Source organism: Carassius gibelio, chromosome B1 (genome assembly GCF_023724105.1).
Source record: "Carassius gibelio isolate Cgi1373 ecotype wild population from Czech Republic chromosome B1, carGib1.2-hapl.c, whole genome shotgun sequence".
NCBI lineage: Eukaryota > Metazoa > Chordata > Actinopteri > Cypriniformes > Cyprinidae > Carassius > Carassius gibelio.
Genome location: NC_068396.1, coordinates 8,154,844 through 8,167,189, shown reverse-complemented (window position 1 = coordinate 8,167,189; position 12,346 = coordinate 8,154,844). Strand labels below are relative to the sequence as shown.

At 38.4% G+C, this 12,346-nt stretch overlaps 3 protein-coding genes across 3 annotated transcripts; 2 read left to right on the top strand and 1 right to left on the bottom strand.

The window, feature by feature from the left end:
- Positions 1 to 1,051: 1,051 nt before the first annotated feature.
- Positions 1,052 to 4,299, top strand: fga (fibrinogen alpha chain). Its single transcript, XM_052546130.1, has 6 exons — positions 1,052 to 1,219; positions 1,338 to 1,448; positions 1,576 to 1,759; positions 1,896 to 2,041; positions 2,269 to 3,184; positions 3,454 to 4,299. Exons 1-6 carry the CDS (start codon positions 1,166 to 1,168, stop codon positions 4,149 to 4,151), a joined length of 2,109 nt encoding a protein of 702 aa, XP_052402090.1. The 5' UTR covers positions 1,052 to 1,165; the 3' UTR covers positions 4,152 to 4,299.
- Positions 4,300 to 4,947: 648 nt separating this feature from the next.
- Positions 4,948 to 7,296, top strand: LOC127949160 (fibrinogen alpha chain). Its single transcript, XM_052546131.1, has 4 exons — positions 4,948 to 5,103; positions 5,316 to 5,499; positions 5,597 to 5,742; positions 6,062 to 7,296. Exons 2-4 carry the CDS (start codon positions 5,442 to 5,444, stop codon positions 6,356 to 6,358), a joined length of 501 nt encoding a protein of 166 aa, XP_052402091.1. The 5' UTR covers positions 4,948 to 5,103; positions 5,316 to 5,441; the 3' UTR covers positions 6,359 to 7,296.
- A 769-nt stretch (positions 7,297 to 8,065) lies between these two features.
- On the bottom strand, positions 8,066 to 11,421 carry fgb (fibrinogen beta chain). The gene is made up of 8 exons (XM_052546444.1): positions 11,269 to 11,421; positions 11,156 to 11,170; positions 10,814 to 11,017; positions 10,308 to 10,491; positions 9,812 to 10,153; positions 9,562 to 9,684; positions 8,870 to 9,155; positions 8,066 to 8,764 (listed from the first exon to the last, which is right to left on the bottom strand). Exons 1-8 carry the CDS (start codon positions 11,341 to 11,343, stop codon positions 8,536 to 8,538), a joined length of 1,458 nt encoding a protein of 485 aa, XP_052402404.1. The 5' UTR covers positions 11,344 to 11,421; the 3' UTR covers positions 8,066 to 8,535.
- Positions 11,422 to 12,346: the final 925 nt, after the last annotated feature.

Genomic DNA, 12,346 nt, shown 5'->3' with positions numbered 1-12,346 from the left:
ATCCAAAATCATAATTTCCTCATAGTAGCCTTACATCTTTATCTGTTTTGATTTTTACTGAAAATGTACATCATAGTGATGATGCTCAGCTTTCTATCATGAACAGAGGAGATCTGATCCGTATTGTGCAATGTGAGTGAAGTGCACATCAAAACAACTTAAAACAAACACTGTGTTGTGTAATTGAAAAGACAGTCCCAGAAATGATCCTCATGGAGCGCAAACTCCCTCTTCTTGTTAATCTGAATTTGCAAATCATAGACTATAATGATGATTCAACCTGTTTGCAAAAATACAATGTAATGAACACAGTAGAAGCTGTCCATAAGCAATGATTTATTCACAGCCCTATATACATAAATAAAGTTCAAAAGTTAAACAATCTGCTGTTGTGTAATAAACACGTTATCAAAGGTTTTTGAAAGACATCTCAAATGCTCACCAAAGCCTTATAAATTTTGATCACGAATATAAAAATATAAAATATTTGTACAATTTATAATATGTTTATGTAATTTTATAAAGTAATTTACTAAATTTTCAGCATGATCCTTGAATGTCACATGATCCTTCAGAAATAATTTTAATTGGTTGATTTGCTGCTCAAGAAACATTTATTCTTATTAATAATGTTGAAAACAGTTGTGCTGCTTAATATTTGTGTGGAACCCATGATACATTTTATCATTCTTTGATTAACTGAAAGTTTAAAAGAACAGCATTTATTTAAATTTATTGTTTTATTGTTTATCAGTTTAATGCCACCAGAAGTATTAGTTTCAAAAAATTATTTTCTCCAATCCCCAAACATAGTTTTTTATTTAATGATACAATGAGCCACAGAAATATATTCCACTATTATTCTCTTAGCTTCCTAAGGAAAGTCAAATCTCATACTGCTGTGCCAGTTCTTGTACTAGTACATAGTTTGTCATTCCAGTAAACCAGCTGATAACGGTTGAAAAATTGTGTAATTTGTATCTCTCTTTCTCCATCTCTGATTTTTTTTTGTTTTTTGGTCAAATCAATATACTGTGTTCCAGACTGTGGGGGCCGGGGACTGAGTGTACATGGTCAATAATGAGTCAGTCTGCTGATCAATAAGAAGGGTTCATGTGGGATGTGTGAGCACTGACAGTCTGTATTCTGCACAGAGAGACCAGAGATGAAGCTCACACATTCGCTCCTCTGCCTGTTCGTGGTTGTGTCCTCTGCTTTGGTGAGTCTCTTATCACTAACAAACAGGCGATACATTTCCTTTATTCAATCTTTATTTGAACCCATTTGAATTATTAAATAATTACCACTATTAAATATTAATTAATTTTATTTTTCAGTCAGATGACCCAGTTGTGAATGTTAGAGGTGCTCGTCCTATCGAACACGGCTACAAGGCACAAGACACCTGTAAGACAAAAGAATGGCCTATGTGTACAGATGACGACTGGGTACGTACTATTATTTCTTTATTAAGTCATAAATATTGAGTCAAGGTTTTCATTAAGCTCTGAAAATGAAACAAGTACAAATGTAAACCAACCAGTTGGCTAAAGTTACCAAATTTGAATTCTTCAGGGAAGCAAATGTCCATCTGGCTGCCGAGTTCAAGGCCTCATGGACAAAGCTGACCACGATATCATCAAGAAGATTGAGAAGATTCGTCTTCTTCTGGACGAGGGCCGGAAACTGTATCGCTCCACCGATCAAGTGTCCAAAAACACTTACTCTTACCTAAGAGAGCGACTGTCCTCTAGCGCTGGTAAGAATTTGCTTCGATTCAATCTTTGATTTTTGGAAATTTTGATCATTCATGCCGAGCATGAAATTAATTTGTGGAAGTTCACAGGCATATTGTTAGAAGACATTATGAAAATTTTTTTCCTCCTTTCTCTCAGGTAATGATAACAGGTACACCACCTTGGCCGAACAGCTAAGACAGAGGATTACTGATATCAAGATTAAAATTGACCGTCAACTCCGGTTACTGGACGCTCTGAAGTCGCAGGTCAAAGATCAAGTTGTTGTAATTCAGCGACTTGAGGTGAGCAAAATACTTATATAAAAAAATACATTTATTAAAAATTCAGAAATGTATGATTGCTCTTTCAAAACTAAAATAATAATTAAAAAAATTTATAAGGGAGAGTTGAAAATACTTATATATAAAAAATATTTGAGGCTTATTTGCAAAAGCCACAATAATTTTTTTACTAGACTGATTTCATGACATAACAAAGCACATTCACCCAATATTATCTCTTGGGGCAGGTCGACATTGACATCAAACTACGCACATGCAAGGGCTCTTGCGCCAGCTACACTGAGTTCTCGGTGGACAGGGAGAGCTATGTGACTCTGGATAAGCAAATGGACCAACTCAACTCTTTGCGTGTCCAGAACGTGGAGACCGTTAGTTCTCTGGGAATCATGAAGAGCAGGCCGTTGAAGGACTTGGTGTTACCCTCCATATATAAAAGCGGAACAGGCAAAGCTGAGCAGAAGCAGCTCCTCTTTGGAGACGTGGGTCAGATGAAGCTTACTCTGGAGGCGGAGGGTTCCACTGCCGAATCTGCCGCCACTGTTAGCAAGTTCCCTATATCAGGTACGGGTTCAGCTTCTTCCTCTACATCACATACCTCCACCTCAACCTCCACCATCAAGCAGTGCACCAAGTCAGTGCGCAAGGTGACAACACACACCAAAGACGGCCCTGTGGAGAAGATTGAGGTTACGACTAGCGGGCCCGGGTGTGAAGATTTAGAAAAAATGGGAATTTCAGATTCAGAGTTTTTGACGGCAGCCAAAGAAGGGAAAGATCTGAACCGTGACGGAGTCAGAATAACCGTGAGTGGTGGGAAAGAAAAGTCCATGACTTCTCTCAGTCACGGCACAGATGGCCTGGGTGAATTCAGTGATGGTTTCTTCACGGGTCTTGGCACTGATAAGCAAAGGCTCTCCTCATCTTCATCTTCATCCTCTTCCTCTTCCTCATCGTCATCTTCCACGAAAACGGTTGTGTCAGATGGAAGCAAGGGTTATTCAAAGACCACCCTCTCTAGTGACCCATTTTTTGGGGATGACCTTGGGGCATTCATGCCTGGCGACGTGGAAGAGGATCTACCCGACATCCACGCACGAAGTGTGAAATCGCGCGACGAGCGCAAGGCTGGCTTTGTCGGTGGAGGTACACTTGAGTGAATCTCTTAACTCAAGCAGCATACACAAGTGAACCATTAGCAAATGAAATTATCTTGATAACACTAGTTAGATCGTCTTGGAAACATGTGGTGTAATGGACTAAACTATCATTAAACTAAGTAATTTCCAATAACATGTCACGTTTAATTACTCATCCAGAAACAAATCCACGTAATTAGTCCCAAAATGAATTATATGGATCTTTGGAAGGAATGCAGCTTTGCTCTAATCAGCAGGTGTGTAATCTTCTTTCAGATTGCGCTGAAATCCTGCAGAAGCATGCAAATGGCGGTCAGAGCGGCCTGTTCAAAATAAAGCCTGCTGGGTCGGAGGAGGTAGTAGAGGTTTTCTGTGACCAGGGCACTGGGTTGGGAGGCTGGACTCTGGTTCAGCAGAGGGAGGATGGGTCTGTTAACTTCAATCGCACTTGGAAGGAGTATCGAAATGGTTTTGGCCAGTTAGACCAACAGGGTAAGGGCGAGATCTGGATCGGCAATAAATTCCTACACCTTCTCACTCAGAATGAGAGTGTTCTAAGAGTGGAGCTGCAGGACTGGGACGGGAATGAGGCCTATGCAGAATACAGTGTTAAAGTTGGCTCAGAGGCCAAAGGCTTTCCGCTGACTGTGTCAGATTACATGGGTGATGCAGGTGATGCGTTAGTGCAAGGTCAGCCTAAACTCAGAGCCTTCCTATCACATGCTGGCATGAAGTTTAGCACCTTTGATAGGGACAGCGATAAGTGGGAGGAGAACTGTGCGGCGATGTATGGTGGAGGGTGGTGGTACAATAATTGCCAGTCGGCCAACCTTAATGGGATTTACTATAAAGGAGGCCAGTACGACCCTGGCACCAAAGTCCCTTATGAGATTGAGAATGGTGTTGTGTGGCTGCCTTTCAAACCAGCTGATTACTCCCTCAAAGTAGTGAGAATGAAGATCAGACCAGTCTAAAAATGAAAAGAGTGGATGGGGAAAAGGACAGATATACAGCCATAGTTTTGAATGATCTGCTTGTCATTATGTGAGGACGTCATGTTGCCTTGTACACTTTCACACAACAGCTTACCTCATGTTTCCAATAAAAATGTGTTCACTTAAAGTTTTGGAATGTGTGTTTTTATTTCAAAGTATCTTCTTTCAGAATCATTTTCTGGAAATAGACATCCTACAGCTGACTCATAACCACAAAAAAGCACAATGTACTTTTAAATGTGCTTAGATCATTTTCCTTTCTTTAAATGTTCAATAAATAAAGCTTATTTTAGCCTGTCTCTGAAAAAGGTGCAAAATCATATATTTACTGGTACAACAGCTTGTTTACCTTATTTAACCCCTAAAGGTTAATTCGTTGTACCTTAAGAATACATATCACTAGGCTGAAGTACAAATATGCACATAGAGTAAACAGTATATTTTCCCAGTGACAAGCTGTTATACCCCTAAAAGTACAAATTCCATACATTATCTTTCTGATAGTGTATTCTAAAGATCATATCATCATTTGATCGTTATTTAATGATAAAACCATTTACTTATCCACTAGGTTCGATATGAAACCATAGTCAAGCCCTTCACACTTAGATTCTTGACTCTAGATTGTTTATCGGTACTTTCTAAGATGATTTCACATCAAGGTTGTGAATAAACAATTAGCCTACAACATTAACACTATATATCATTCACAATCATATAATATAATAACTCTCTCAATATGAATGCATTTTTAAACTTTAGCCATCTATGAAGCATAAACCTTATTATCAAGTTTAATGCAAGTGTGTGGTTTGTTGCAGTGTGTACGGCCTTGAAATCCAGTCTTAAACAACATAATCACCAAGGTTACACCAGATTTGGACACTGTCCAGCGCGGTCAACATACCCTTTGTGCTCTGATGAGGAGCGGGTGAGTTATTTTGGAGAATCAGATCACTTGTCTTCCAAAAAGTGTTTTTAAATGAACTAGTACCTAAATTAATAATACAAAAGACATTAACTGATAAATATAATCATTATAAGTTATATAAGAAAAGATAATGAATCATTCTAGAACAGGAAAATAAATAAATTATTAAACTTAGTCCGCAGTTGTTGGAATCAATTGTCCTTTTTTTTTAGGAGGATAAATGTCCATCTGGGTGTCATCTGGAGGGTATTATTAATCTTATAGATGAAGACATTCAGAAACGTCTGAGAAATATTTGTGAAAGGATTGAAGAAAATCAGGACGTCACTTCATCTGTAATGCAAAAGAGTGTGAAGTATTATAGATCACAAAGAAAAGCTATCATCCAGACATATAGTATGTTAAACGTTATGGTTCATGTGCTTTTACATCTAATTACATCTAAAGGCTTTTTAGATGAACTACATGGCCTCATGGTATTTTCTCTGTGCAGTGCAGGAGATCAGATATGCTGAGTTTGCTGAAGACCTTCACAGAAACTTAACATTCCTGCACAAAAGGTCTTCAGAACTTGCAAAAGACTTACAGAAGCATCATCACTTGATCTGGAATCAGATAAATGAAATCCTTCGAATTGAGGTAAACGAAATCGATGCATGTGCCAGAATTTTTTTTATTCTTGGTTCTTAACCTTCTTCAAAGTCAGTATTCGAAGCCTTCTAAATAGCATGGATAAATATCTCTGCCTAGTTAGAAGTTTATTAAAGCCCCTTGGTCGAGAACCACTGCTGTTTATTTTATTGGCCAGAAAGTCAGTCAATTCAGGCTCACATAATCAATATATTTGATCAGATGTTCTGCCAAAATGTTTGAGTCAGGCATTTCATTATTTGCTTGAAGTTGAAATGTAACTTTTGTCCTGATTCAGACTTGTTTTTGTTTATTTTTTGGAGTGAAGGTGGACATTGACATCAAAATCCGTGCGTGCAAAGGTTCGTGCAAGCAAACCTTTGACCATGCCGTTGATAGCGATGCCTTCAAAGCTATGGAGAACAAAATGGAGCAGTTCAGCATTATCTCAAAGAGGCGAAAATCATTCTCCAAAAACAAAAAACTAAAACTTCAGTCTGTTGATCGGCCTAGTGTGTCCCCCTCTTACCGGAAAATTCCCTTTGTTCGCACTGAGCTGCTTACAAAATTTGAAGACATTGAGCAGCATCAGGTGATTTTAGATGAACTCCTAGAAGATGTTTAATCAGATTTATGCCTATAATAATATGTGGAATTATTTTTTCTGACATTGTGTATGGTTTAGTAATATATAAGTAATATACTGACAAATACTACTTATTTAGTTTGATTTTGTTATCAGTTTACAACATATTTATTTGACAGCTGTGCCATTTATTTTGCCAATATCATGTTTACATTTTCATTTTTTTCATTTTACATTATATGCTATATATCTCACTTGTGTGCAGTATTCCATGTATAGTGTTAATAGAATAGAATATCACAAATATCACTGTTTTTTATATCTACTATGGCTCTGCCTTAGTTGCAATGCAGAAGCAAGTTCAGGAGGCAGACGTGGCCTAATGCAGGGTTATTCAAATCTTGCTGTAGGGCCAGTGCACTGCAGAGTTTAGCTCCAACCCTGATCAAACCCACCTGAGCCTGTTAATCAATGTCTTTGGGATCATTAGAAAATCACAGGTAGGTGGGTTTGATCAGGGTTGGAGCCAAACTCTGCAGTGCACTGGCCCTCCAGGGCAAGATTCGAATAACCCTGGCCTAATGGATAGAGAGTTGGACTTGTAACCTGAAGGTCATGGGTTCAAGTCTCACGTTCCATCAGGGATTGTAGGTGGGTACCATGACTGAGGTGAGACCATTAAACAAGGCACCAAACCCCCCAGCTGCTCCACCGGGAGCTGCAGCACTGGCTGCCCACTGCTCCAGGTGTGTGATCATGGTGTGTGTGTGTTTGTTCACTACTCCCTACAGTGTGTGTGCATTTAGATGGGTTAAATGCAGTACACAAATTCCAAGTATGGGCCGCCACATGTCACGTCCTTTCCTTTTCCTTCCAAATGTGTATTAGAGACTGTACAAAATGACGTTTCACACTCAAGCATCAGCCTGTCGAACACAATATTAAATACCTCAATAAAATAACTCAAAACTGTGAAAGCTGTTACATTTTTGTCAAACTGTGTAGTGAGTGTCAAATAAATGTAAATCAGAATTTTTATGAATATTAATATTTTTATTTATATTTAGGTGTATCTTTGACTGCTGTCATTAGATGATTTTAACGATTCCACCTTTTTATGTTTTAAAACTGCATTATTTCCACCACAACAAACTATTTTGCCATGAATAAAGATTTTGTTTGTTTTGTTTTTTGTTAGTGTACTTGTTTAACAAGACAAGTCAAGGTAAATATCATACAATACCATACAAACATAAAATGCTAGCTACAAGTTGTGGCTTAATGGTTAGAGAGTCGGACTCGCAATCTAAGGGTTGTGAGTTCGAGTCTCGGGCCAGCAGGAATTGTGGGTGGGGGAGTGCATGTACAGTGCTCTCAATACCACGACTTAGGTGCCCTTGAGCAAGGCACTGAAACCCCAACTGCTCCCCAGGCGCCGCAGCATAAATGGCTGCCCACTGCCCCGTGTGTGTATGTGTGTGTGTGTGTGTTCACTGCGGTGTGTGTGTGCACTTTGGATGGGTTAAATGTAGAGCATGAATTCTGAGTATGGGTCACCATACTTGGCTGAATGTCATGTCACTTTCAAAAGACTTATCAACATAAATGTATTTAATTTATTTATTTTTACAAATGTAATTTTGATGGAAAATGGAAACAGTTTGAAATGTAGTGAAAATGTTCATGAGAAAGAAGACCTAATTCTTCTGTGATGCATGTATATAAACTTGTGAGAGATGTGAAAAGTGTTTTAAGAAAGTTTATTTATTAGAAGTTGACATTCAAACACAATCATGACGTCCCCAAAAGTGCCAAAATGCTCTAAAATAAGAAAACATTACATAAATACAAAGACACATAATTTTTTATAGGTCAGCTTTAATGAGAATTAGGCAGATTGTGTTACATTCCTAACAGTCCTTGTTACAGTCCTTGTGTTACATCTTGTTTTACAACATTTTTTCACCTTGTGTTACAACATTTTATCCTTATGTTTTTTTTTTTTCAATACATTTTCAATAACACAGCCTCAAACTTTTCAAGTTTATTCACTCCTTTTTATGCATATATGAACTGTGTCTCCTTAATGTTTAGGATCATGTTTTATTATCCTCCTATTCTCAAAAAAGCCTAAATGAAATGAATGCTATTGAATTGGAACGTGTTCAAAAAAGGACACATCTCCTGCATCTCATTTCAGTTTACTTCAAGTTTTATTATTGTTTGAAGAAAGGTCTGATCTTCATGCTGATAGATTTGAGCGAATACCATGAGCCCTTCCAGTTCATCCACACGATGCCATCATCTGTCCCATGCTTGGCCATATATTTTGTATAAGATCCTCCCCAGTAGTATCGCCCATTAGGATTACAAGAGTGGCATCGGTTGTACCACCATCCTCCTCCATCTTCCCTCGAACACTGCTTAGAAGGATCTCCAGGTATCCTGTTTGAGATGCAAACAATTGGAAAGAGAAAAAAACATAAGATACTGCACAACTTATCCATGCAGTTTTCAGTTTGGCCACCATTAGAACAGGACCATACGCACCATTTGTCGTTATCTCTGTCGTAGGTACTGAACATCATGCCGTTATGAATGGTCATGGTACGGTTCTCTCCAAACAGCTCTGTTGCACCATCCAAGAACGTGTTTCCAGCTGTTCCTGAGTAACGACCAGCTGATAGAATGTAGTTTGTAGCTTCGCCCTGCACAGTGAACTGCTCATATTGAGCGTAGACCTTTGAACCGGACCAGTCTTCCATTTCAACCAGAAGCTCAGTGGGACCCATCTTTGTCAGCTGACTAATACGGTCGTTACCCAACCAGTACTCGCCTAAAACAGTCCACAACAAGTACATTAGAGAATGAAATGAAATTATATGAACAGTCAGTAAATGTGATTTAGAAAACCCTGCTGAAAAGACCAGCTTCTATGCTGGTCTGGACTTGATTAAGCTGGTTTGGTTCTAATGAGCTTTTATATATATGCTGTTCACCAGTTTTTTTGGTAATACTGGGTTGACCATGGAAGCTTGTTGGTTTAGCTTGTTATGAAGACTGGTTGAGGAAATAAGGACACCAGCATCCGAAACACAACATATATTTGTCTTTTCTGCGGGGTTTAACTACATCATTAGCATTGCTAGGCTACATTTGATGTTCTTGGGTAGATACTTCAGGTACACCAGTAAAACTCCCACATGCAGAATCACCACACATCATTATTAGTCGTAGCTCACCAGGAGTCTGGCAGTGGCCTTTGCCCACATCAAATGCAATGTTTCCAAAGCCTCTTCGGTAGTCATCCCAACGCCTGCCAAAATCAACACTGCCATCCATACGGCTCTGGACGAGCACCCAACCTTTGGAATAGTAGGGAAGTTTGGAGAAAAGCCTAAACTGGATGTTTCTCTTTACTTGCCACATTATTTTGAGATCCTGAGTTATATTAGGGTTTGGGGTTTGTTTTAACGATGAAAGTGGACATACCTCCTTTTTTACTTGTCTGATCGCAGAAGACCTTGTAAGGCATGCTGAGTGGATCAGGCCGTATGAGGTACATCTGAGATTCCTCTCCTCCTTTGCGAATGATTTCTTCGCACTCCTTGCCGGAAACCACAGGAATTGGGCAGCTGACTTTACAAGGCGCTTGGCACTTGGCCCTCTGAGCAGTGATGGCTTTCTCCAAACGCAGAATCTTCTCCCGGACCTTTTCAAGCACACCCTGTAGGATTTTGATGTTCTGGGGGAAGGTGATGTCCACAGCATCCTTAATAAAAGCATGCTGGGTCTCTAGGCTGTCTGTGTACTGACCAACCACCAAACCATTCCCTATGAACAAACACAAAAAGTTTAACAAACAGTGTTCTGCCAGTTCATTTGCCAGAATTTGAGACACAGGAACACTAATCAATAATTATTCTTGTCTGATCACAACAGACTATTACCTGCATATCTAAAAAAGTTAATATGCTCTCTTAGTTACCCTCGCTGACTTTTTGTCTCTGTGCTACTTCTGCAGTCATATCCAAGACGTAGCCATAGACAGAGTTGGTGGACTGGGTCAGCTCTTCCACAGATCTTTTGAGCTGATCTACAGTTGGCCTTACATTACGTTCTTGCTTCTGGAGGGTTTTCTTTAGTTCGCAACCTGTGGGACACAGCACACCCTGAATAGAGAGAGACAGAGAAAAAAAGCACAAAATTTGAACTGTGCTTTGTTTGTGCGATATTAACTTGAATTAGGCTCATAACCACGATAAACACCAATGTTCAGATTATTGGTTGACAAAATGGGTTTTCAGTGTGAAATAATTAATGCTGTACATTTGATCTCACCAATATTGAACATTTAGTTATGTCATTGATTTCTATATTGTTATTAAGATCTCCTACAATGCTTGTCATCTTATTCAAAAATATCAGAAATGTTATGTTGCCCATCTAAACACATATTGCACAAATAGAATCAGAACACTTTGGCACACTGACCATTTTCTCAGACATGTGGTTACATCCACCAGAATCTGGTATCTCTTCCTTCGCCTGCAAAGTTTTTCCCACTGGTGCTGGAGTTGGTCTTCCCCGGTAACGGACTCCCCCGCTGATGGGAGGTGGGGCAGCCGGGCCAGCGGAGTACGTCTCACGACCTCTACTGACGGGACGATGACCCCTGGCATCTACGACTACTTTAGGCTAAAATCAATACAAAATCCAATTAAAAATATTACGTTACTGCATTTAAAAATTTAATTGTTTGCAAATATTCATATGATTTTAGGCCATACATATAAAGGCATATATATATATATATATATATATATAAAGACTTACAGCTTTTGTGACTTCCTAAAGTAAAGAAGTGGGATAGAAAGCAAACAATAATAAATATAATATTCAAAAGTAACAGTATAACTCTAGGCAATATTAAAATAAATAATATTTACCACTGCATCGTCTTCATCATAGTCGCTTGCAAGAGCTCCTACAATAAACAGACAAAGTAAAAAGCAAAGCTTCATTTTTGTGGAGCTCACACTTCAGTTACAATGAAAGTGTGATGTTTTCAGCTGTAGATAATTCAGCGCTGCTCTCCCAGAATTTATACCAGATGAGCCCCCCGCACTGGAACAGGAGGGACTGCAGTGCTGGTTAATCTTTAATTTTTGAGATGTCGCTTTTGGTAATCAGTACACGGACGGCAATCATTTTTGGGAAATGAAGAAATGAGATGAGAAAAGCAATGATAAATAATGATGAAGCAATCATATTTCAATATAACAAAAACAATTACAGCAATAAACTGTCTAATATAAACTGTTAATAATATACACTGCTGTTAATACTGAATGTAAAAAAAATGTTTACAACGGCAGATTTTGGAATAGAGATCCTGACTGCTGTCAGCATTTGATTTAATTTGCCACCGGTGCTCCTAAATGAAGAATAAATAAATGTTAGAAAATAATTACAGTGTTCTGCTGCAAACAGTGCCTTTTTTAAGCATTTTTAGTACAATAGTTAATAGCCAGTTCTATGAAAACACAGTTAAGGTTTTGATGTTGAAATTAACATTTAGCACAAATGGATGTTCAGTTGAGAAACACAGAATGTCGATGTGCGTTCTGTTAAATTTGCATTACTCAACAAGTAAACTTTTGCTGTTTGTTTGGCCAGTGTGATCTATTGTGCCATATCTTCAGCCACCCACATCTCTGACTTTGACTCAGAGGTAACAGACATGACTATGACAAACAAAGACTTTGTACTCAGTGTGTAGTGAAATATTTATATTAAAAACACCAATGCATTCGATCACTCTCACCTATCATTGTAAAATTATAGCTTTGTATTTAACCTGTAAAACCTACTGTATCATATTTAATATGTAAAATTCTAAAGACTAAGTTATTCAAACTTTTTTTTTATCAAATAATTTGTTTATTATATTGTGTAATAAGGTAAAAAAAAAACATTTCCAAACAGTATTATTTATGTCAAGCTTACCGGGTTAAACCAGTTAAG

What these genes read in the sequence shown, in the direction of transcription:
- fga (XM_052546130.1), top strand. Translation starts at nt 1,166, where the DNA reads ATGAAGCTCACACATTCGCTCCTCTGCCTGTTCGTGGTTGTGTCCTCT. An exon ending in TTGTAATTCAGCGACTTGAG is followed by an intron (nt 2,042 to 2,268) that starts GTGAGCAAAATA and finishes CTCTTGGGGCAG; the next exon opens with GTCGACATTGACATCAAACT. An exon ending in GGCTGGCTTTGTCGGTGGAG is followed by an intron (nt 3,185 to 3,453) that starts GTACACTTGAGT and finishes ATCTTCTTTCAG; the next exon opens with ATTGCGCTGAAATCCTGCAG.
- LOC127949160 (XM_052546131.1), top strand. Translation starts at nt 5,442, where the DNA reads ATGCAAAAGAGTGTGAAGTATTATAGATCACAAAGAAAAGCTATCATC. An exon ending in AGCTATCATCCAGACATATA is followed by an intron (nt 5,500 to 5,596) that starts GTATGTTAAACG and finishes TTCTCTGTGCAG; the next exon opens with TGCAGGAGATCAGATATGCT. An exon ending in ATGAAATCCTTCGAATTGAG is followed by an intron (nt 5,743 to 6,061) that starts GTAAACGAAATC and finishes TTTGGAGTGAAG; the next exon opens with GTGGACATTGACATCAAAAT.
- fgb (XM_052546444.1), bottom strand. Translation starts at nt 11,343, where the DNA reads ATGAAGCTTTGCTTTTTACTTTGTCTGTTTATTGTAGGAGCTCTTGCA. An exon ending in GAGACAAAAAGTCAGCGAGG is followed by an intron (nt 10,154 to 10,307) that starts GTAACTAAGAGA and finishes GTTTGTTCATAG; the next exon opens with GGAATGGTTTGGTGGTTGGT. An exon ending in GACAGAGATAACGACAAATG is followed by an intron (nt 8,765 to 8,869) that starts GTGCGTATGGTC and finishes CATCTCAAACAG; the next exon opens with GATACCTGGAGATCCTTCTA.